A 22575-nucleotide genomic window follows, 5' to 3' on the forward strand; every position below is an offset into this window, starting at 1 on the left:
TCAAGATATGACTAAAAAAGACAAAGAGATATATTAATGAGCATTATCTTGATATTGATTGTCAAGTGAAAGAGCTTATTATAGTAGCTGATATTTGTGGCTTGGATCTCTTAGACTGGCCATTAATACTAGAGTAGGATTCTTATATCATCAGTATATATAACTTCAGCCCTTTTGATCTCTTAAGTCTGTCCAGACAAAAGTACATGCACTTTAGCATTTGTTATTTCTGTATACATTGTACTAGCTTACGACTTACGATAGTAATTGTTTTTAACAACGTTAAATTTAATAGCTGCTAATATGATAATGAAGCAAAAATGCTAAAAAAAGTAGCCACCAACATTAGTAGTTTTACAGTATATTTAATAAGTTGTTCAGTGTTCAAGTAGTTATACATCAGATATTAGTTTCTACTAGACTATGTACTATGTTTCTAATCACATAGCAATTTTAATCCCACAAAAATTTTATTAACAGTTTGTTACATTTTATGACATATGTACAATTGATTTAAATATGTGTAAGCAGTGCCCTTTATAGAAGAAACTTGAAGTAGACAAAAAATTTTGACATTGTTTGTTAGCATAGAGCAATTAGTATTTATAAACCTGGTTAGAATGTGTTTATGGGTTTAACACAAAAAATGACTAAAAGACTAAGAGAGACATATTATAATAAATATTATCTTCATATAAATTGTCTAGTGACAGAGCTCATTACAGTAGCTGTTATTTGTGGCTTGGATCTCTTAGTCTGGCCATTGATACTAGAGTAGGACTCTTATATCTATTGACTGGTCAGTATATATAAACTTCACCCTTTTGATCTTTTAGTCTGTCCAGACAAAAGTACATGCACTTTAGCATTTGTTATTTCTGTATACATTGTACTAGCTTACGACTAAATCTTTGATCTCATTCATGCTTTAGAAGCCTTGTACACATCCTCCTGCTCACTGGTTCCTTCAAGTTTTTTGTTGCAAGTGTTCTTTTGTGGACATGATTAAACACATGCTCTGACAACATATCTGTGGTCCAAAGCATGACCAAACCATGTATTAATTATATAAGATAAAGTGAGATTAGCTGTCTCACATAAGGCACTCAGTAATAAGTTAACTGTCATTATTACTCAATATAAGCTATGATTTAAGTTAATTAGAATTCAGGCAAAAATAAAAGACATGTTCTAAAAAAAACTATAGAAACCCAGCAGAAATCCAGGTGAGGTGATTACTACATCATTGGCACATTGAGTAATGATATTATTGATTCTAAGGAAAACCTTCAATTTTAAAATGACACAGGTAACAATAAGACATCCATTATTAACAACTACTTTTCCTGAATGGTGACAATGACTCCTTAACAATGAAATTCAACATCTAAAGAATATCAACCACATCCTCCCTAGTGGAAATTTGTAGTTATGAGTGAATCAATGAATACTTTCAGATAAATCAAGATTTGATTAATGTTTTAACTCTCTCTATTATGTGTATATAACTCATACACAGTATTACACACATTATCAATTAGTGATGCACCAATAATCGGATCAACCATCGTATCGGCCGATATATTACAATGAAACTGTGAATCGGATATCGGTTGAAGCGTCCATACCAATAGAAAAGCTGTCACGTGTTTTTGCGCATGCGCATTAATATTGACCTACACACATGTATCAAGATGGCGAAGAAGTCTGCAATATGGAACTTTTTTACAGTTGCTGAGGACAGCGATATGCTGTCTGCAACGAGTGCAAAACATCTGTGGCTCGTGGTGGGAAGAACACAAAAGCTTTTAATACAACGAATTTACTGTACCATTGCAAACAAAACACACTGAGGCGTATAGCCTATATGAGAGGCAAAAGGCTGCAAAGGAGTCTCAGAAGGAAAAGATTGAAACCCCTACTTCCTATCAGATGTCTCTCGTCTTGAGTTTTCAGTCATGTCGTATAACTCATATACACATTATCAATAAGATTCTGCTCTAATACTAACTAATGTAATGGGTTTTAAGAATTAGTTCTCTCTTTTAATAGCTTCTTATCTTGTTATTGTGTCTGGCAATTCCATCTTTCATTGCAGCAACACCTCTGAAGCAGGTATTGTTCCTCAAACATGTGGAACAGATAATACAAATTATTACTGTCCAGTTGAGAGACTGTGTAAACCTTGTTCTCTATGCTGTACTCATGCTGATGTCTACAACAATTCAGATGGGTGGTACGAAACATCAGTTTCTGGACTCTATAATGTACAACTTGGTCATGCTGAACTTGGATTTTCAGGTTCTAAGCAATATGCTCTAGAGCATCAATTCATTCTTTATCGGGATTTGTGCATGAGTTTGGAAAAAGTTATGGAGTACAAATCTTAGACATAGTTGATCATCAATATTCATATCACATTGGTATGTATTTGAACAGCAATGGAAGTTGTGCATTCAAGTTATTGCATATAGGAAGAAGCAACTTTGTAGAGGGATGGAAAGGTGATTATAATACTAAAAACTATCAACATTTTGCTAGAGCTTTATAAATATATCTAACCAATGATCTTTTTAATCAACCATCATCTAATCATTTCGACACGAGGATAACACTGTAGATTTGAATCAACTAATTAATGATATATTACAAAACTGTTCTATAGTGTGTTGTGACAATGAAGGGAACAATGTATGTCTCCAATTATATCATTCATTATGATTATTAGTTTCAGAATGTGTGTCACACAAGAGACAGAACCAGCAAATGAAGGATGATTTTAATAGCTTTTACAAAGAAACTTCAACCTAAAGACATTCAGAAGCCAGATACTACATGACAATCAGTTACATACATCCATTATTTGAGCAAATACAATTTATTGGATATTATGTGCATTGGGAATTAATGTACAAACACATCTGATTACTAATAACATCAAAAGTAAGAACAGCAGTGGTCAACTGTATAGCCACTATATGTACCTTAATAATCATAGTACAAGACATTTATTGTTTACACTTACCTTCCCATAGTAATCTGGTCAGTATCTGTTAATGAAGTCTTTGATTGAATCAATTCTCTTAGAAGCTGTAATAAATACAAAGTAATAATTATAATGTAACTGATACTACTGCTATTGAACTAAATAATATATACACATACAGTCCTTATAGAAATATTATAGATCAAACAAACTATTAATACAACACAAAGCAACTAATGACTCCTAGTATAGCCACTACAATCAAACAGCTGCAATATGTATTCTAAGTATATGAAAAATAAACAACTCACCTGATGATAGAAGTCTTCATCATCAAATATTTCCTCATCAATATCAATTAAATGCATATTAGGTTGTACCATATCATCTAACACAGCATCATACTCCATCTTCTTAACTTGTTCAACTACAGGTTTGTTCTTTCTTTTTCCCAGTATCTTTACTTGACATCGCTTTTGTGTGTTCTCCTCCTCAATCGTTGTTTATCCTTTAACACATGACTAATAGCAGTCACTATAGACTGATTCTTATGAAGATATGACTAAATAGACAAGAGATATATTAATAACTATTATCTTTATATCATTTATTGACACTATTAGCTGTTATTTGTCAGTATATAGTTACTATCCCAATAGGGCTGTGGCAAATATGCCTGTATAATAACAGGAATAATAGGGGTCCATAGGCACGAGTTAGTACGGGTTCGCCTACTCCGGGTTCACCTACTCTGATTTTAATACAATAGTACGTTTTCGCCTACGGATACCGTAATTCTAATTAAACAAATATTGCGATTTTACAAATTACATTGCAAAAGAACTACTGGACCAAATGGATAAACAATCTAAATAATGATGAAGGAGTTTTAAGGTAAATGATAATTAAAGAGTGTACAATTTAAGAAAAGTAAAGATTAAAGAATTATAAGTTAATGTGTTGAGACATGACTGCTACATAGTCTGATAAAGAGATTATATTACTCCATTCTTTGAGTTCCTTAATGTGTTCATCTTTCTCAATAGCTTTCTTTTCCTGACGAGGTGGACGTGCACCTGCTACAAGCTGCTGTATTGAAACCTCTGTACTTACATATCTCTCTTTATGCATTTTTGCAAAGAGATTTAATCAAATTTTCAAATGTTATTACAATGAAAAATTCAAAAATTAAATCTCGTTGTTAAATAATATAAAGACTTACCTAAATTTCATAAGGTCTATTGATTCTTGGATCAATTATGCACCAACCAAAACATACTTTGATGAGTTTAGCAAATGCATATATAAATACAATATAAATTTAAGTTCAGATAACTTTCAGTCATTTCAGTTTAGAGAAAATTTTCTACAATAAAGCCAAAGCCATGGAGTTTACTACTAAAGGACAACACTATCACATTAACCATAGATAGTATTGCATTAACTTATAATTCTTAAAATTAATTTTTGTAATTTGTAAAATCGCAATATTTGTTTAATTAGAATTACGGTATCCGTAGGCGAAAACGTACTATTGTGTTAAAATCAGAGTAGGCGAACCCGAGTAGGCGAACCCGGAAGAACCCTAGGGCACAGGGCATTATTTGGGAATAATTAGAAGAATACTGAGAAATAAATGGAAGTTGCCACGTGTTGTAAAAAATGGCCATGAGTAGTCAGTGCAGTGGCTCTAGTGGCGAGTGCTTTCCTTGCTTAAAGCTAGTTTTGGAGATCAACAGGACAGCTTCCTAAAGAATCATGCTCCAATATAACGATCGATGAAATTGTTCATTCATGAAATTTATTGATGTAAATATTTTTTAATTAAACATACTAAATGTGAGAATAATTGGAGATATTAGTAGGAATAGTTGGAGGGAAAAAAGAAATAATGGGAAAGATTCAGAAGCAGTCCAAATATAATAATCAGTAAACTTTGAAGCACATCAGCCCCAACCCTATATCCCAATGTATATATGTATATGATTACATAACAACAGAGGTCAATGGTCAACTGTAAAAACAGTATATTACATTACAGTACTACATGTACATTAACAGTAAGTAACTACAATATACCATACCTTGTTGGTTAATTTTTCCTGTAGACAGCTGAAGCTTTGTGTTCCATTTATCAAGAATAGTATCACGATATGGTCGAAAACGTTCATGCATCTTTGCATATACGACTCAGAACATCTCTCTCCATTTGACCCCCACCCACTGTGGAAACTGATCACTAAATCCAATATCAGTAGTAGTACTATCATCTTCAATATTGGAACTAGTTTCATTGGATTGTGTTTCTGGCCACTTTTCCATGAGGCAAAATTGAAGATCAAGAAGATTATCCAATAATGTTTGGAGAGCTTGTTGAGCTATAATAAATAAAAAATATATTAAAATATATAAAATAACTTTCCAATAAAACAATTATAACATTAATAACATCACATATCAATAGTAGTACTGTTTATTAGTGAAAATATTAGCAAGATTAAATTTTTGCAATTATGTCATAATCAGTTAACTCACAAAAATGTTAGCAAGTTCAAATTTTATCAATTCTTACAGTATTTACAAAATTTTCTAAAATTAATACACACATTAAAAGTAGGATTACTGTACCAGAGAATATTACATTGATTTTTTATTACAAAGGTATCATTACCTGTTAATTATGTTAATTAAAACATGTCAACTTCCATTTGCACTCACCATTATTAACTATACTCCGAGCGTCATTAGTAAGAAATAGAGGTGCAGTTTCAGTGGAGGGAGTTGATTTGATAGAACTAGAGGTTTGTAAAGGTTAATACGTCCTTCTAACAATCCATCCCATAGACCTGAATAACGAAAAACAAGATGTACTTTTGTTTAAGTTAAGTTTGACCAATGAATGTTATATCTTTGGCTGTGAATATGGCTTACCACAATTAAGTAACTTTTTCTTATAATGCAAAACCAACAAGAAATCAAGGTAAAACAAGATACAGTTTTTAATAGGTCACAAGAATGCTTAATATGAGACCACATCTACATTTCATAATTTTCATTGCTTCATCATATCATATTTGAAGGTCATACTCAACAAAGTATAGGTCTATATAAAGACTGAACATGTAAGACCACAACATACAGACTTAGGTATACTTTTGTTAACATAAGTATCCAAACAATTAATATATAATAACTTATTTAGACTGTAAGTTTTATTGATATACAAGTTGACAATCACAGCAAACTATCCTTATGATGTCACTTTATCAAATCTAAGAACTTTGTCTACACTTTCAACTTCTATGGTATCATATCACAATAATATATATATATCAATAGTCTTACTCAGTTGATCCTTTACAGCATTTCCTTTGACAATATCATCAGCTATACTATCATGAGATAAAGTAATATATCATTATTATCAGCTATGTTCATATGATGATCTTCAGAGGTTAAATCTAAACTAGTGGACTTTAACATTTGTTGAGTGTCAGGGGTGTTTACAAGACTCTTCTTCATCAGATAATAAAGAGATCTTGTCCTCCTCTTCTTCATTTTCAGATGACACAATGGCAGCATCAGGTTCATCTTCATCACTTGCCTCATTATTTGATTGATCTGAAAGTGATATCAATATAAGTTAAAAATAGAAATACTTTTTATAAATTATTAGTTAAATCTACTTTTTATGATATACACTAACTATTGTATATGTTTTTTAAAGCACTAACTGTACATATTATTAGACTCATAAGAGGTCTAGTAGTATTAAGATTTAGAAAAACAAGAGGAGAAGTAAAATTACCTGACATCATTCCCCATAGATTATGTCTTGAATAGCACGGCCTTCGGCCTTCGGCCTTCGTATCGTCTGTCATCACATATCAAGGCGCGTATCCGTGTATTGGTGCGTTATCAATGTCCTCGCTATAGTCGCACATTTTAGTAACGTCCATTTCTTCTTCGAAATCATCTGCAAGTCAATTACTAAGCTCTACTACTTGTTCAGATAATGACAAACTCCACGTGCTAGTCTTTTTGCAGCATTGAATGGGTGGAGACTACAGAGACTGCTCCAGGATCTAGGAACAACACTTAATTTGTAGGCGTGGCTTGTCCAACGATTTACTATTTCGTGGCAGGAGTGGGTCTTTTCTCCATTAAGTATATGACATTTTTAATGAATAATAAACAGTAATAAAACAATACACATGATATTGTGTTCAGATTTTTTGGATTACTGAGAACTTTGATGGACTCATCATGTCTTTCCTCAAATCTAGTAAATACTTGCTTTGCAAATACAACTCTTCAGACAATCCTTCATATTCCTTTCCTACAAGAATATAAATAAACATAAAGATGTAGTAAGTATTGTTATTGTCAACAATATCATAATGATACAAATGTACTGTCACGGTAAAATTGGTCCGGTAAAAAAAACGGTCCGACAGGCCATAAAAAATGACCCGTGACATAAATTTTGGGTCCAGGGATAAAAAATTAGTCCGCTACAGTCTGCGCATGACAACACGTTTAATATCTCAAGATGCTGATGGAGAACGAGCTCGTTGAACAAGTTTACACATATATTACCACAGGAAGGTATCCAAATTGCACAGAAAGCAGAAAACGTGTGATCAGGAAGAAGTCTAAAAGGTTTTGTTGTTGAGAATGGAGAGTTGTACTATGTGCAGAGGAAAAATCAGGTTTGATGTGACATTTCTAATTTTTTTTAAATTTATTAACCTATGTGTACAGGATAACTGCCTTCTAAGGTTTATCTTTTCTAAAGAAGAACAGCAGAAGGTTTTATTGAGTTGTCACATAGACCCGACCTCAGGGCATATGGGAAAAACAAGACCATATACAGAATTAAAGAAAGATTTATGTGGCATGGAATTGTCAAAGATGTTGAAGGAATGGTCAGCATTAATTTTTTAGACATAATTTATTAATACTCATAATTAGATTGCAACATGTGATGTTTGTCAACGAATGAATAGGAAGATGACAACTGGTGCTCCACAGCTACATCCTGTACCAGTTAAATCACCATGGTACCATATTGGTATTGATTTCATTGGTCCATTGACACCAGTTGCACAAGATGGCAGCCAATACATACTAACAATATCTGATTATTTCACAAAGTGGGTAAAGCTGTGGGAACACCTGATAACTTGCTAGTACTGTTGTAATTACGTTATTCAAGGTATAGATATTATTTATTTTTATATACTTGTCATCATTATTCCCATACCTCTCTAGTTATTTATGCATATGGGACTATACCAAGTGTAATTACATCAGATCAAGGCAAAGAGTTCAATAATAGACTGGACAAGACATTAATGAACCTATTAGGAATAGAGCACAAACTAACTACACCTTATCATCCTCAGGTAATGTTCAAATTCTTATTAGGAATTTTAAAGTACTCTGATTTTAGGCAAATGGTCTCGATGAATGTTTCAATCAAACGATCCAAAACATGTTGGTAAAGTTTGTTCATTCGAAGAAGACTCATTGGAGTTCCTACCTTGACACATGTGTTTTTGCATATAACAAGACATCAAGACAAGAATCCACCAAGTTTACACCATTTGAATTAATGTTTGGTAGAAAGCCACATTGCCAGTAGATATAATGTATGAAAAAAGGAACCATCAGAAGTGTTTACAAATTACTTGGAGAGTAAAGATAATGTTGATCATCACAGAAAGGAGAAACAATTGCAGCAGTTAGAGGAAGTCAAAAGCAACATATTAGCTGCTCAGAAAAAGCAAAAAGAGACCTAAGATTTCACGAGTGAACAATCGCAGGAAAAAAGTGGATCTGAACATGATAGCTCTCAACTGTCTAAGTCAAGATCTTTATCTCAACCTTACAAAGGCTCTTACTCCAAACATCAATTCTCTGATAATTTTAATAGCTCTCAACTGTCTCATGTAAGCTATAATGAACTTCGACTCTCTATTGGCTCTCAGTCTTTTGAAGTTTTTCACTCAAGCAACTCTTGTAAAAAATTAGGACTGTAAAGATACATATGATGATTATAGTTGTACCAAGCACACTTTACAAGCATTTTTTCAGGTAAAGCCTGTATTAACCAACAATAGTATTATACTTTTGTAAAGAAATAAACATGAACAGTTAATCATTATGATGACTGTGTGTTGTTGTTTGGGTGCTACCATGTTTTTTCATCACATAGGACCAGTCTGTGGACTGAAATTTTTTGGACCCTGTGGCGGACCATTTTTTTCAAGGTAGGACCAATTTTTACATGGAGAACTGGTCCTAGGACCATTTTTAAAATAAGATAAATGGTCCGGGAGACCAAAAATTTCAGTCCTAGGACTGAATTTTTGGACCCCGGGCTTTTTTGAGGGGGGCTGTTTTTCAGTGACAGAACTAAAGCCACCAATGAAAACAGACTCTGGTAATATGAACACTCAAGTTTGGTTTCGGTCCCCAATATCATCTAAACAGTAAACAATAAAACCAGCTGTTAGTCCCTAATGTTATCTAAACAGTAAACAATAAAACCAGCTGTTAGTCCCTAATGTTATCTAAACAGTAAACAATAAAACCAGCTGTTATACTACAAGTAGCACTCCAAAACATCTTGAAGCAAAAATTAAATTTTTGTTTCCCTAGTTTGTTAGAATGCTTAGAATGAAGTGATGTTGACAACCTCATATTTAAACAAATAACTGACATCCATTACAAGTACAATCACATTGCCAAAAATAGATTGTGAAATCATGGCATTAATTTGTTCATATAGCAATGATTAACTTATAAAATTCTTATTATTATTGTACTATTAATAAGATCTGGATCTAGTTGACAAAACTCATTATTCAAGTACTGGTAATAGCAAACTATTAGGAGCCATAGAAAATATTAGACTTTGAGCTTTTTGAATAGAGTATAGGTTTCAAATTCAGTTAGTGCTAGTGAAATATATACTTATTAGGAAGTATATTTGGAACATTTGACAGTTACATATTGTTGGTGGAATGTCTGGTTAATTTCTATAAATTATGTCAATGGCTGTTAAGTAAAAAGGAAGCTTGAGTTTAATGAGGTTGAAGACAATCGGCATTAAATAGAGTGAAGGTTAGGTAAAAATGTAATAAGTACTAAGTTTTAATGTTTTCTCTTTTTAGGATGAAGAAAAGGATGACAGAGAAACAGAGGATAACAATGTAAGTTTTAACATTTATTTACAATGGCAATTGATTATTATCCTTTAGGAAACAGCAAGTTCAACAGTAAAGTTTGTAAGTTTGTGTACAACCCTTAAATACATCATATCAAGACTAATAATAAACTATATTAATAATGAATATAATAAAAATAAATGACAGAGATTTCATTATTTTGTCAATTTAATGTTATTGAATTTGACATGATCTATTTCATTGCAGACTTCTTCTAGTATGTAAATGCTGAAAGACTGAAACCAAGAAAGATGAGGACACACTTGAAAGACAAGCAACTTTAAACAATATGTACTATGTCATTACACTCTGACATACTTTATTGTTACTGAGTAAGTCCCCTTGTGTCTCTAATTATAAATCTAAGTAGCATATTACTTCTAAACAGCATTAAGATAGAGTTTACAAGCCTATATTATCACTTTACCAACCACAAGAGTTCCTGTCAGCTAATGATATCAGAGATATACACACATGTTATCATAATTATAATACATATATATGTATACACACACAATACATACCAGTCATTGACTCAACAATCATCAGTTTGTTTCAATACAAGTGTTCATGCTCCCACATGAAGTTCACGTATAGTTAAAGACTTAGACTCAAATTGTTTTTGATCACACCAAAATAACAGTATGAGTATTGAAGAGGATGCTAAGAATCCCTGCACATCTAATACGATGATAATCTCTAGTGGTGAGAGTGGAGAAGAATAGGAAAAGAGGAAGTAGTCTTTTCCGTATTACTGTTTCACAAGATTAGTTTTAATACGACATTCATCCAGCAGCTCTGAAAGGTTAGTTTTTTGCACACAGTTAGCAAACATAATTAAATAAAATCTCTTTACCTGACTTCCTTGGCATATTTCATAGCTCCACCTGTCATTGAATATATCACATGATGAGAAAATAATTAAAAAGATATGCAAGGAAGCACTTCAATGTAAATGCTGTAAATGTTATTAAACATAAACTTGTCAAGTGTAAACAGTTATAGAAATGGTAATATTTTTTGTGCATATTTAGGTGAATTGTCTCATGTAAACGTAGCCTAGATCTTCAAGATAAAAAAAGTCATCTCTTCATTGCCACCATCAAACTTGACAAACCAGTAGCTTCATGTTCCATTGTAAGATAGTTGAAAATTCTCCTAGAAGTTGTAAGTATGAGCACATCTATAATATCTACTAGCTACAAATATAGGAATAACAATTAATGACATCTTAAAGATAGCAGACTGGAGTTCAGCAACTCCTATTATTGATACTTTTGAAAGAGCATTAAAATCTGTATATTCTTTCTAGCACAGATCACCTAAGAGGTTAAGGAATCTTCAAACTATAGCTGGTGCACTTGAAGAATAAACCCATTGTCCAGATGGAATTTTTGTTGTTCAATGGGTGGCTAGCAATTTAAGAGCTATTCAGGCAATGGAGAAGAATTAGTTGCTGGTAGTTGTCCATCTTAAAGAAGTAGAAAGTGGTACAGATAGTTTTATTACTTAGTTTGAAGTGCCAACAATTAGCAGCTGGTAGTTGTCCATCTTAAAGAAGTAGGAAGCGGTGCTGATGAAAAGCAGCTAAAACAAAGGATATCTTAAACATCATAACTAATTATTCTTTTGTTGCCTCTCTCCATTTCATGTTTGATTTCCTTGAATTTGTAACCAAGTTGTCAAAGGCTTTTCCAATGTGACAAACTTGTAATTATTTCTGTTTACTCTGCTCTAAAATGTGTTGATCTTGTTCTATCTGGCTTGTAGCAACGTCCTAGAATTCATCAGAAGGCTTTTGAAAACTCTTTTTCTTACAACCAATTTAAAGGAGAGGAGATTAGAAAGTACAATCAAATCAGTACACAACAGAAGTAATTTATAGAACATACAATATAAAGTAATATTTGAGTGATTTAGTTCATTATAACTAATATAGCTATAGCTGCTGTAAGGGAGTTATTTGATTATAGAAGCTGCCCAATAGACAAAGAAGAATTAGCTGTGTTTGGAGTGAACAATTTGTTGTTATATTTTGATACTGATCTAACAAATGCTGATATTGATGTATCTCAAACAATACAAGAACTATCGATATCAAAATAATTGCCTCTCGTTTACTTAGATACCTTTCTCATGATGGAACAAGCTAGTTCAGCACTCCTTGACATATGGCAAAGATATTCTTGAAATCAGGACAAGCTTAACAAATAAAGTTATCTCCATCTGTCTTGTCCTACCATTAAGTACAGTAATTTGTGAGAGAAGATTCTCTAATATGAACAAGATTAAGTCCAACTGGTGTTCATGTCTTAAGACTGATACACTGAAGGTTTATACATATCAGTATTGATGGAGTTCTACTTGTAGACTTTGATCCTTTTTATGCTATTCAAGAATGATGGGTAGATAGTACTAGAAGTCATAGGTACCATGTATCCAAACATACAGCAATATCAGATTCATCTTGAACTACAAAACTGAAGTAGTAACATTTATCATATTCTATAATCTGTGTGTATATTATATTAATATAAGAAATAATTAATAAGTTGTCAAGTAAAACTTAAGGTGTGGATGTAGATGGGACAACTATATTAAAGTTAATTTGAAGCAATGTGTGCCAACCACTACTGCAACAAGTTAGAAATCTATTAGTTCCCTTAGAAGGATGAAGTCATATTTATGATCTAATATGACACAAGTAGAACTAAACCATATTATGGTATTTTATGTCCACAAAGAAAAAACTTGATGGTATTTCACTAACAGATGTTCTCAAGATTTCATAGCAGGTCATGAATCTAGACTTGGCAGATTCAATTAATTAACATTTTATTTCTAAAAGTTAACGCCCCCTATGAATAATTAATTACCAAATCAAACTTTCTTTCATGTCTACGTCAGTAGTAACCAGTGTTGCCAACTGGTCAGATTTTGTCCGACTTTTCAGATTTAGTTACCCTCTGTCAGATGGTCAGACAGTTCATACCTAAAGTCAGATTTTTTTTAAAATTACTTTACTGATCAATTGCTATTACCAAGCAGGTAATAGAATGTGCTAAATGTTTGTCTAATGTGGTTCAAACAGCTGAGATAACACCATTAAAAGAAAATGTACAGAATACCTGTGCACTTCCTCAATAGTAACAGTGACATTATTCTTGACAAATACTGGACAAATGTATCTGTGATCAAGAATTCTGCCAATTTGCCTCACTTCCCTTGCTTAGTAAACTGACCAAGTCACTGCTCATATTTTTCCATAGTAATGTAGATTCAGAACGTCTCTTTTCTCAGTATAACTTGAGTAAGACAAAGCACGACTTAGTACTAAATGATGAATGTACTACTTTGTATCAAGACAAACATCAAGTCTAATTGCTACAAGTTTTTATCTCACCAAATCATTTTTAGAGAGCCTCCATAAATCCTATTGCATCATTGAAAGACACATCAGAAAAATCAGACTCAGTTGCTAATAAGTAATGAAATAAATATTGTACTGAGTAGCTTTTAGCATGGTCAGATATATATTCAGATAATTGTATGTTAATGTCAAATAAAATAAGATTTTTTGCACAATGTTCAGATTTGCATGTGAAAAAGTTGGCAACACTGGTATAACAATGATAAACTCTCTCAGTTCCATGTACTGGGAAGTGATGTTGGCAAAAATTTTTTTACTGATGATGTTGTAGATGGATGACCTATCTTTCTCTAGAGTTGTAATTGCCAACTAGATCTTTACAAGATCTACTTGAAACTCTTTTGTGGTTTGAGGGGAAGTTAGTACAGTCATGACAAAACAGGAACATATTTGTGATAGCCACATCAAAAAAGGCACTAAAAATATGTACTTATAATATTTGACCCAATTTTAGAAAACCACACACTTTTGTGCAAAATTTGAAAATTGAGTTATTGGTATCACGTGAAGAGCGTCATTTCCTCTGCAAAATGGTGTTGGTCATATGTTGTTACACCCTTTGGTTGCTAAGATATTATGCGTAATCAATTTATTAATACATTTGTCAGAAATTGTCTTTTTGAGAAAATTGAATTTTAAGGTTTCCGTATATTTTCCGTTTGATGATGTCATCAATGTAGCTTACATGTTGCACATTACTGGAAAGTAGTGATTTGACTCTTTGATTGTTTGTTTCTACCATCTTTTCTGTTCTTTTCCTTGCTGTGTGATTTGGACCTTAGGGAATATGGATGATTGTTCATTTGTTTATTTGTTATGCAAATCAAGTGGATAACATATGTAAGTTGATTTAATTATGTTTGTAGTTTGTAGTTGTTTTTTATTTGTTGTATTAGGTCAAGTGCTTTTAGTTAGAGGGTTTACTGCTTTCTAGCTGTTGTGATGGTATTAAAACTGTGTTTTATTCATAGATTACTAAGATATAAACCACACCTATTAATTTATTAAGGCTAGAGGCCAAGTGCTTTTTAAGAAACATGTTTTTTATATATTTTTTGTTGATTTTATTGGATTAGGTGTATGTTGTGGCTTTTAGAAAAGCCATTAACAAAGTCTATATTACTGTTTACATGACCTCCTGTTGTGTCCCACTTGACTGCATTTTCCACATTTTTTGATGATTTAGACTAGGTGGGTTGTACTGTGAATGTTTGTGGTCTTGTTGAACATTGTTCAGGTAATTGCAAGGTGTGTTTTGGCTGTGAAATATCAGGCAATGGACATGTCTTGTTTTTAGAATCTTCAGCACAGTACTGCCGAATTTTGTCATAGAGGTACCACTGCCTTTCTGCTGAGACACCCTTTGGATAAAGTTGTTCTGGTAATGTTTCCTTTGGTGGTATTACATCAGGAGAACGAAGTAGATTTATTGTGGTGCTGTTACTTGTAGATGATTCTTTAATGTATCATCATTGCTGTTAATATTAAAGTGATGTTTTCTGTTTGATTGATGTTATCTTTTTAAAGAAGGTAGTCAAATATCCAGTCCAGTCAATGTTTTGATTAGATTTTCAGCTTCATGTGTCCTGACTAACTGGGCTGAGTTGATGTATGAAGACTGATTTACGACATTGACAATATCACTTAAACTGCTAACTTCTGTTCTTCTAAACCTCTGTTTAGAAGGCCAAAACATCAATATGTGAAAATTTGGTGTGACCATCTGATAGAATGACATATTGATTTCTTTGTGTCTTTTTGTTAGTACTCTCCACATTAAATACTGAAAGGTAAGAATTGTCCATTGGTTACCTTTATTGAGAATTGGTCTCACTTCCCTAGCCAATCGTATTTAAGATCACCATATATAGGAAGAGTACTGTTGTCAGTAAAATGTAGAAGTGATGGATGTCAAAGTCATTCCTAGATATTTTACTGGTGATTGGTTGATAATGAAAAATACAATCTCTCTTCCAGTAATCATTGATTGAAGGTAATTATATTAATCCCATCAACAATATAAATCTCATGTATGTTAGTATTTCATCCATCTATATCTTATCCCATTTGTTTGATACTTTAGGTCTCCCATACATAACCTTATATAGTTTTCAGCAACAATATGTTGAAGAGTGTCTCTCATGAAGAAGAGAAGGAATATAATTATAGAGCAATTATGTCAAACTTTGTTAACTCGTGGAAGTCAAAATGTCAGTGTGTTGAAATTTTAACAATTATATCAATATCATACTTGGTTAACCATTTGAGAGCATGGGTTGGACACGTGTTAAACGCAACGAATAGTTTGTGGTGATATATATTGATATGTTGATAGTTATAAGGTATTAATTATATCAGTGCTTCCAACCATACAGATCTATCCATAAAAAACAGAATTGAACTCACAAATACAGAGCACGGATTCATAATTAGTTTATACAGATTAGAGCACGTGTGGTGTAAAATAAAGCCTGTAAAATAAGCAAGCAGCAGTAGTCACATGACAGTCAATACAGTAGCATCATACTAGCTACTACCAGTACCAGCAATGCCGAATTTGGAAGTGAGTTGACTTTGAGAAGCTGACTGTAAGTGTCCTCCTCTTTCAACTAACTCTTTCACAAGTTCTGCTATGTATTCCTTTTGGTTAGATAATGCCACTTTGATTGGACAGTTTTGTATAATATGTAGCTGTTAACTATAGCTATTTCAATTAGATGAAATGCTGCCCTTTCCCAACATTTGATTGTCCTATATGAAAAGCTGTAATATGACATCATATGATCAGCCATATCTACTCCTCCCATGTGTCTATTATACTCTTCAATCATCACAGGTTTCATCACCTCTTCTCATCCTCCATTAGCTAACCTTCTTCTCCTAGTTTTATTAATCATAGTGTCATCATATTATAGTACTAATCATTGTAACAACTCTCTTATCTTTCCTTCAAATTTCCTTTTAATTTTTTTTATTTTTATTCTCCTTTTTTTAGTGTTGGTAACACCTTTATTGTAGTATCCTCTTTTGTACTCTTACTTGTCTTTTTTCTCCATTCTTTAGGTATCCCTGTTCTATTAGTAAAATACTTCTACATGCTTCAAAAACCCTTTTCATACAAATCAATGAAGAGATTTGTTTGGGCTCCAACAGTAGTTATCCATGTATACATGATTTTCTTTTGATTCAAGGCCTTCAATTACTTCATAACTACTGCATGAGTAACTTTTGTATAGGTAGTAGTAGCCAGTGATTCATCTCCTCCTAAGTAATTTACAATATATACACATATTACATAAAATGATTAATGCTAATCTGTATATAGATTCCAGTTATATATATAACCATAGTGTGAGTCCGTCCACTAAGACAAAAACTTTTATGCTCATCAAGTTGGCTTTTTAGGGATATACTGCAGGAAGGACAGTCTCCCCTTATAACTGACCATTTGCTCATCTATTGATAACTCCTTTCCTAGAATAAAGTTAGAAATTTCTCAAAAAGGTTCAACAGTGGGTGTAGTTTTATACAAAGGATCATAGCAAGGTGAACCCCTCAGAATGAACTTTGAACTGTCATTGAGATGAAAGAATCTTACAATGACAGAGAAACGATTCAAGATATTACACCAAAATGTACAAGGGTGGAAGGCCACAAGTAGACCAATAATCTTCCAGCTTGGGATATCGTATCAAACCCATACACAAAATAATGCCCAAAAACTTCACCAATTTACCTGCTGTACCAAAGGATTTCTTCTTCCAACAATGGACATGAGAGTATCTTAGCAGCTCACCAATATTACCTAGAAACTGGTTAGTATAGATTTGTTTCATCAACAATCTTCTCAATTATATCATCAGTTATGAGTAAGTCAAAAAACTCAACTGGTGTTTTGTTTGTCATGTCAACTCTCCTACCAAGATAAGTAGAATAATTAAGAAGAATTACATCATAAATTCAATGTTTTCAATATTTGAATTGTCATTGTCCTCCTAACTCAACAGCTTCATACTCATCATCACCTTCATTCATTTCATCTTCATAATTTTCACGTTCATTTTCATTTTCATTTCCATCTTCATTATCTAAAATATCATCTTCACCATAGTTTATATTCATTATGTCTTGTAATTCTTTCAATTTCATTAAAACAATCATCATTAAAACAAGGTCTAACACTTGAATAATTATATCAATATCACCTTGGTTAACCATTTGAGAGCATGGGTTGGACACATTTTGTTTGTTGTTTTTGCTGGAATCAGATCAATCAGTTGATGACAATCATGACATCAATTAGTTAATTAGTACATTTCACAGTTTTACTTTGAGCTATTTCAGTATAATACATTATACATTGCACATGTAATTGCACAAGTATAATATTGCAGCTGAGAAGAGATTTGAACTCTGATTTGTATTTCTTAACAAAAAGAGAAAGGTCTAAAGGTTCCATGTAAGTCAAAATTTAGCCCAAAACAGCTCCAAATAAAAGCTTTACCTATTATTTAGTCAGAAAATGGCAAAGGCTTACAAAATAATGGATGGTAGCACAACATCAGATAAGCTCAAGGAGAAACTACAAACGGATTGGAACAAATGCATTTTATGTCAGGAAGTCACTACAGAGGTCCTTCGGTGCCCAGCTGAGTCTACACGTGATCAGCAAGGAGCTGGCTACACAACTATTGCTGACCTACTACAGGGATTTAGTGATATAGGTTGTTTGCCAAATCACTAGATTTGACTCGACTTGATGATGGTGAGGAGATTGAGACAACATTGAAACAACACAAAGGCAAAATGGCATGACTCGTGTAGACTACAGTACAACAGAACTCAGTTACAAAGAGCAGCAAAAAGAACAAGACCTGCTGATGCCAAATGCCACCACTAGCTCTAAGAAAAGGTTTACTAGGAAAAGCATAGAACAAGCATCCTGTCCCTCATTGAACACTTGCTTTTTTGTAACAAACCAGCATCTGGTGGAGAAACATTGAGAAGAGTTTCAACATTTGGCATTGATCTAAAAGTTTGTCAGTGTGCCACAATATTACAGATGAACAACTACTTGTAAAATTGAGTGCAGGAGACTTATTGCACAAGATGCTTCTTACCATCTAGAATGTCTTGTTTTTCTGTATAACAGAGCACGGGGAAAAATCCACCTACAAACAATACAGATGAAGTCAATGAAGGTATTGCTTTTGCAGAGCTAGTGTCATACATAGAAGATTGTCAAATGGGATACTCTCATTGCACCAATTTTTAAGCTTAAGGATCTGGTGAACCTCTACAGTACAAGACTGACACAACTTGGGACTGACATAGTTGGACGCATCCATTCTACCAAGCTGAAAGACAGAATTCTAAGTTACTTTCAAGACATGGAGCACACAAGAAGGTCGAGATGTGATGTTTGCTTTCAAAGAAGATATTGGGTTAGCTTTGAGTAATTCAACTTAAAAGAGATGCTTTTGGTGTTGGGAGGAGGAGCTTTCGGGTTCATTGCTGCACACCACATAGCAAGTGCACTTTGGCCTGAGAAGTGTGTTGCATACCCATGTTCCATGCCTTCACTGGTTGTGGATACAGTTTCTTTCTTGGTGGTAGAGGAAAGAAAACGGCATGGGATACATGGAAAGCATATCAACATGTAACCTCTGCATTCTGTGCTTCAGTTTCTGCTCCACGTACAGAAACTGTTGAGGAAGTTCTAGAAAATTTAGAAAGATTTGTGGTTCTGTTTTACGATTGAACAAGTAGTCAGCAAAGTGTCAATGAAGCTAGGAAGCAGTTGTTTACGCAGAAAGTAGAGCAATTGATGGACTCCTCCCTACACAGGCTGCACTCATCCTACATATCAAAAGGGCGACATACCAAGCTGGTCACTGCTGGGCTCAGATGACAACTGGAGTTCAGAATCTTCCATCACCAAACGAATGGGGCTGGAACAAGAAAGTTGATGGAGGGTGGGAACCTAGCTGGACAACTCTACCAGAAGCTTCAGAAGCTTGTAGGGAACTGATACACTGCCAATGCAAGAAAGGTTGTAGGGAACGTTGCAAGTGTCAAAGAGCTGCTCTGCAGCTCACTGCCCTTTGTAACTGTGGTGGACTTTGTGATGACTGATTTGTAAAGATATGAAATAATGTTACATGTACATATAACTTTAAAAAATTAATTTCTCGATTTTCAAATTAATTGCGCATATGGCGTTAAGTATTAAAGTAATGCAGCTGTAATATTTTTTTATGCATGGGCAAATCCAAGATGTCCCTATATCTAAATATGATCCTATGAACTTTTTAAACATTCTTGCCAAATGTCATGCTTGTATCATTAATAGCACAATTGCTACACCTTCCTGCAGCACTATAACACTTCCTTTCTAACAACTTTTTTGCCATTGTGCAGAAGAAAGAAGATAAAAATAGTGTAAAAAGAAAATCAAAGCACAATAATCAAAACTCGAAAAAAGCCCAAACACTCCTATTTTATCAATAATGATAATTCTCAGCTGAAATATGACTGTTACAACTAATCTCATATGTATAAATATATGTCCTTCATGTTCAAAGGGGTAATTCATGAAGTGAAAAATGTTAGTAAATCCAAATTATAATGATTACTATATCACACTTAGTTAACATATGAAGTGAAACTTTAGCATATTCAAATTTTAATGATTATATTGCACTTGATTAACTCATGAAGTGAAAATGTTAGCATGTTTTAGCAATTATGTCACACTTAGTTAACTTATGAAGTAAAACGTTAGCATGTTCAAATTTTAGTGATTATATTGCACTTGATTAACTCATGAAGTGAAAATGTCAGCATGTTTTTAGTGATTATGTCACACTTAGTTAACTTATGAAGTAAAAACGTTAGCATGTTCAAATTTTAGTGATTATATTGCACTTGATTAACTCATGAAGTGAAAATGTCAGCATGTTTTAGTGATTATGTCACACTCAGCTAACTTATGAAGTGAAAACATTAGCATATTAAAAATTTAGTGATTATTACAGTATTTACTAAATCTGTTCTATTAAGTAAAATACTTCTGCATGCTTCAAAACCCTTTTCATGCAAATCATGAAGAGATTTGGGCTTCAACAGTAGTTATCCATGTATATAGGATGTCCTTTTGATTCAAGGCCTTCAATTACTTTCATAACTACTGCATGAGTAAGTTTTGTATAGGTAGTAGTAGCCAGTGATTTCATCTCTTCCTAAGTAATTTACAATATATACACACATATTACATAAAATGATTAATGCTAATCTGTATATAGATTCCAGTTATATATATATATATATGTGAGTCTACCAAGACAAAAGCTTTTATACTCATCAAGTTGGCTTTTTTAGGGATATACTGCAGGAAGGACACTCTCCCCTTATAACTGACCATTTGCTCATCTATTGATAACTCCTTTCCTAGAATAAAGTTAGATCTGAAATTTTTCAAAAAAGTTTCAAACAATAGGTGTAGTTTATACAAAGGATCATAGCCAGGTGAACCCTTAGGAATGAACTTTGAACTGTCAAAGAATCTTACAATGACAGAGAAATGATTCAAGATGTTACACCAGAAAATGTACAAGAGTGGAAAGGCCACGAAGTAGACCAATAATCCTCCATCTTGGATAATCGTATCAAACCCATACACAAAATAATGCCCAAAAACTTCAGCATTTACCTGCCACCAAAGGATTTCTTTCTCCAACAATGGACATGAGAGTATCTTAGCAGCTCACCAATATTTTCTAGAAACTGGTTAGTATAGAGATTTGTTTCATCAACAATCTTCTCAATTATATCATCAGTTTATGAGTAAGTCAAAAAAATCAACTGATGCTTTTGTTTGTCCTGTCAACTCTCCTACCAGGATAAGTAGAATAATTGGAAAGAATTAAATCATTAAATTCATTGTTTTCAATCTTTGAATTGTCATTTGTCCTCCTCCTTATCTAACTCAACAACTTCATACTCATCATACCTTCATTCATTTCATCCTCATAATTTTCATGTTCATTTTCATTTTCATTTCCATCTTCATTATCTAAAATATCATCTTCACCATAGTTATATTCATTATGTCTTGTAATTCTTTCAATTTCATTAAAACATCATCATTAAAACAAGGTCTAACACTTTCCTTTCTAGATGTCATTGTGCAGAAGAAAGAAGATAAAAATAGTGTAAACAAAGATCAAAGCACAATAATCAAAACTCTAAAGCCACAGACACTCCTATTTTATCAATAATGATAATTCTCAGCTAGTTATAAAAATATGATTTTACAACTAATCTCATATGTATAAAATATATGCCCTTCATGTTCAAAGGGTTAACTCATGAAGTGAAAATGTTAGCAATCCAAATTATAATGATTACTATATCACACTTAGTTAGCGCATGAAATGAAAACAGTAGCATGTTCAAATTTTAGTGAGTATGTCCCACTTAGTTAGCGCATGAAATGAAAACAGTAGCATGTTCAAATTTTAGTGATTATATCATACTTAGTTAGTGTATAAATGAAAACAGTAGCATGTTTCTAATTTTAAGCAATTATATCATATTTCATTAACTCATGAAGTGAAAATATTATCATATTCAAATTTTAGCGCACTCAGTTAACTTATGAAGTGAAACATTAGCATGTTTAAAATTTAGTGATTGTTACAGTACTTGCTAAATTCGCTGAAAATATAAAAGCTCCTTATTAAAAAGGTGTTTTAGACATGGACTGTAAGGTGAGATATTTCCTCTCCTATATATGCATTGGCGCTGAAGTACATTTTTAAGTTTATTTTTATTTGTTCACATCCATTTTCTCTCGTGTTTTGGTGAAGATGCCAAAGGGAAAGAAACTGAGGGTCACAAACAAAGGAGATTGTTGTGAATGT

General features: G+C 32.9%; 1 protein-coding gene across 1 annotated transcript in view; it reads left to right on the top strand.

The window, feature by feature from the left end:
• Positions 1–19558: 19558 nt before the first annotated feature.
• LOC121392466 (uncharacterized protein K02A2.6-like) overlaps positions 19559–22575 on the top strand; it is a 31665-nt gene continuing 28648 nt past the window's right edge. The window contains exon 1 of the mRNA XM_041523663.1: positions 19559–19670. Within this exon, the coding sequence (XP_041379597.1) occupies positions 19559–19670 (112 nt within the window). The remainder of the gene's footprint in view (positions 19671–22575) is intronic.

The sequence above is a fragment of the Gigantopelta aegis genome, unplaced genomic scaffold (genome assembly GCF_016097555.1).
Source record: "Gigantopelta aegis isolate Gae_Host unplaced genomic scaffold, Gae_host_genome ctg3863_pilon_pilon, whole genome shotgun sequence".
Classification (NCBI taxonomy): domain Eukaryota; kingdom Metazoa; phylum Mollusca; class Gastropoda; order Neomphalida; family Peltospiridae; genus Gigantopelta; species Gigantopelta aegis.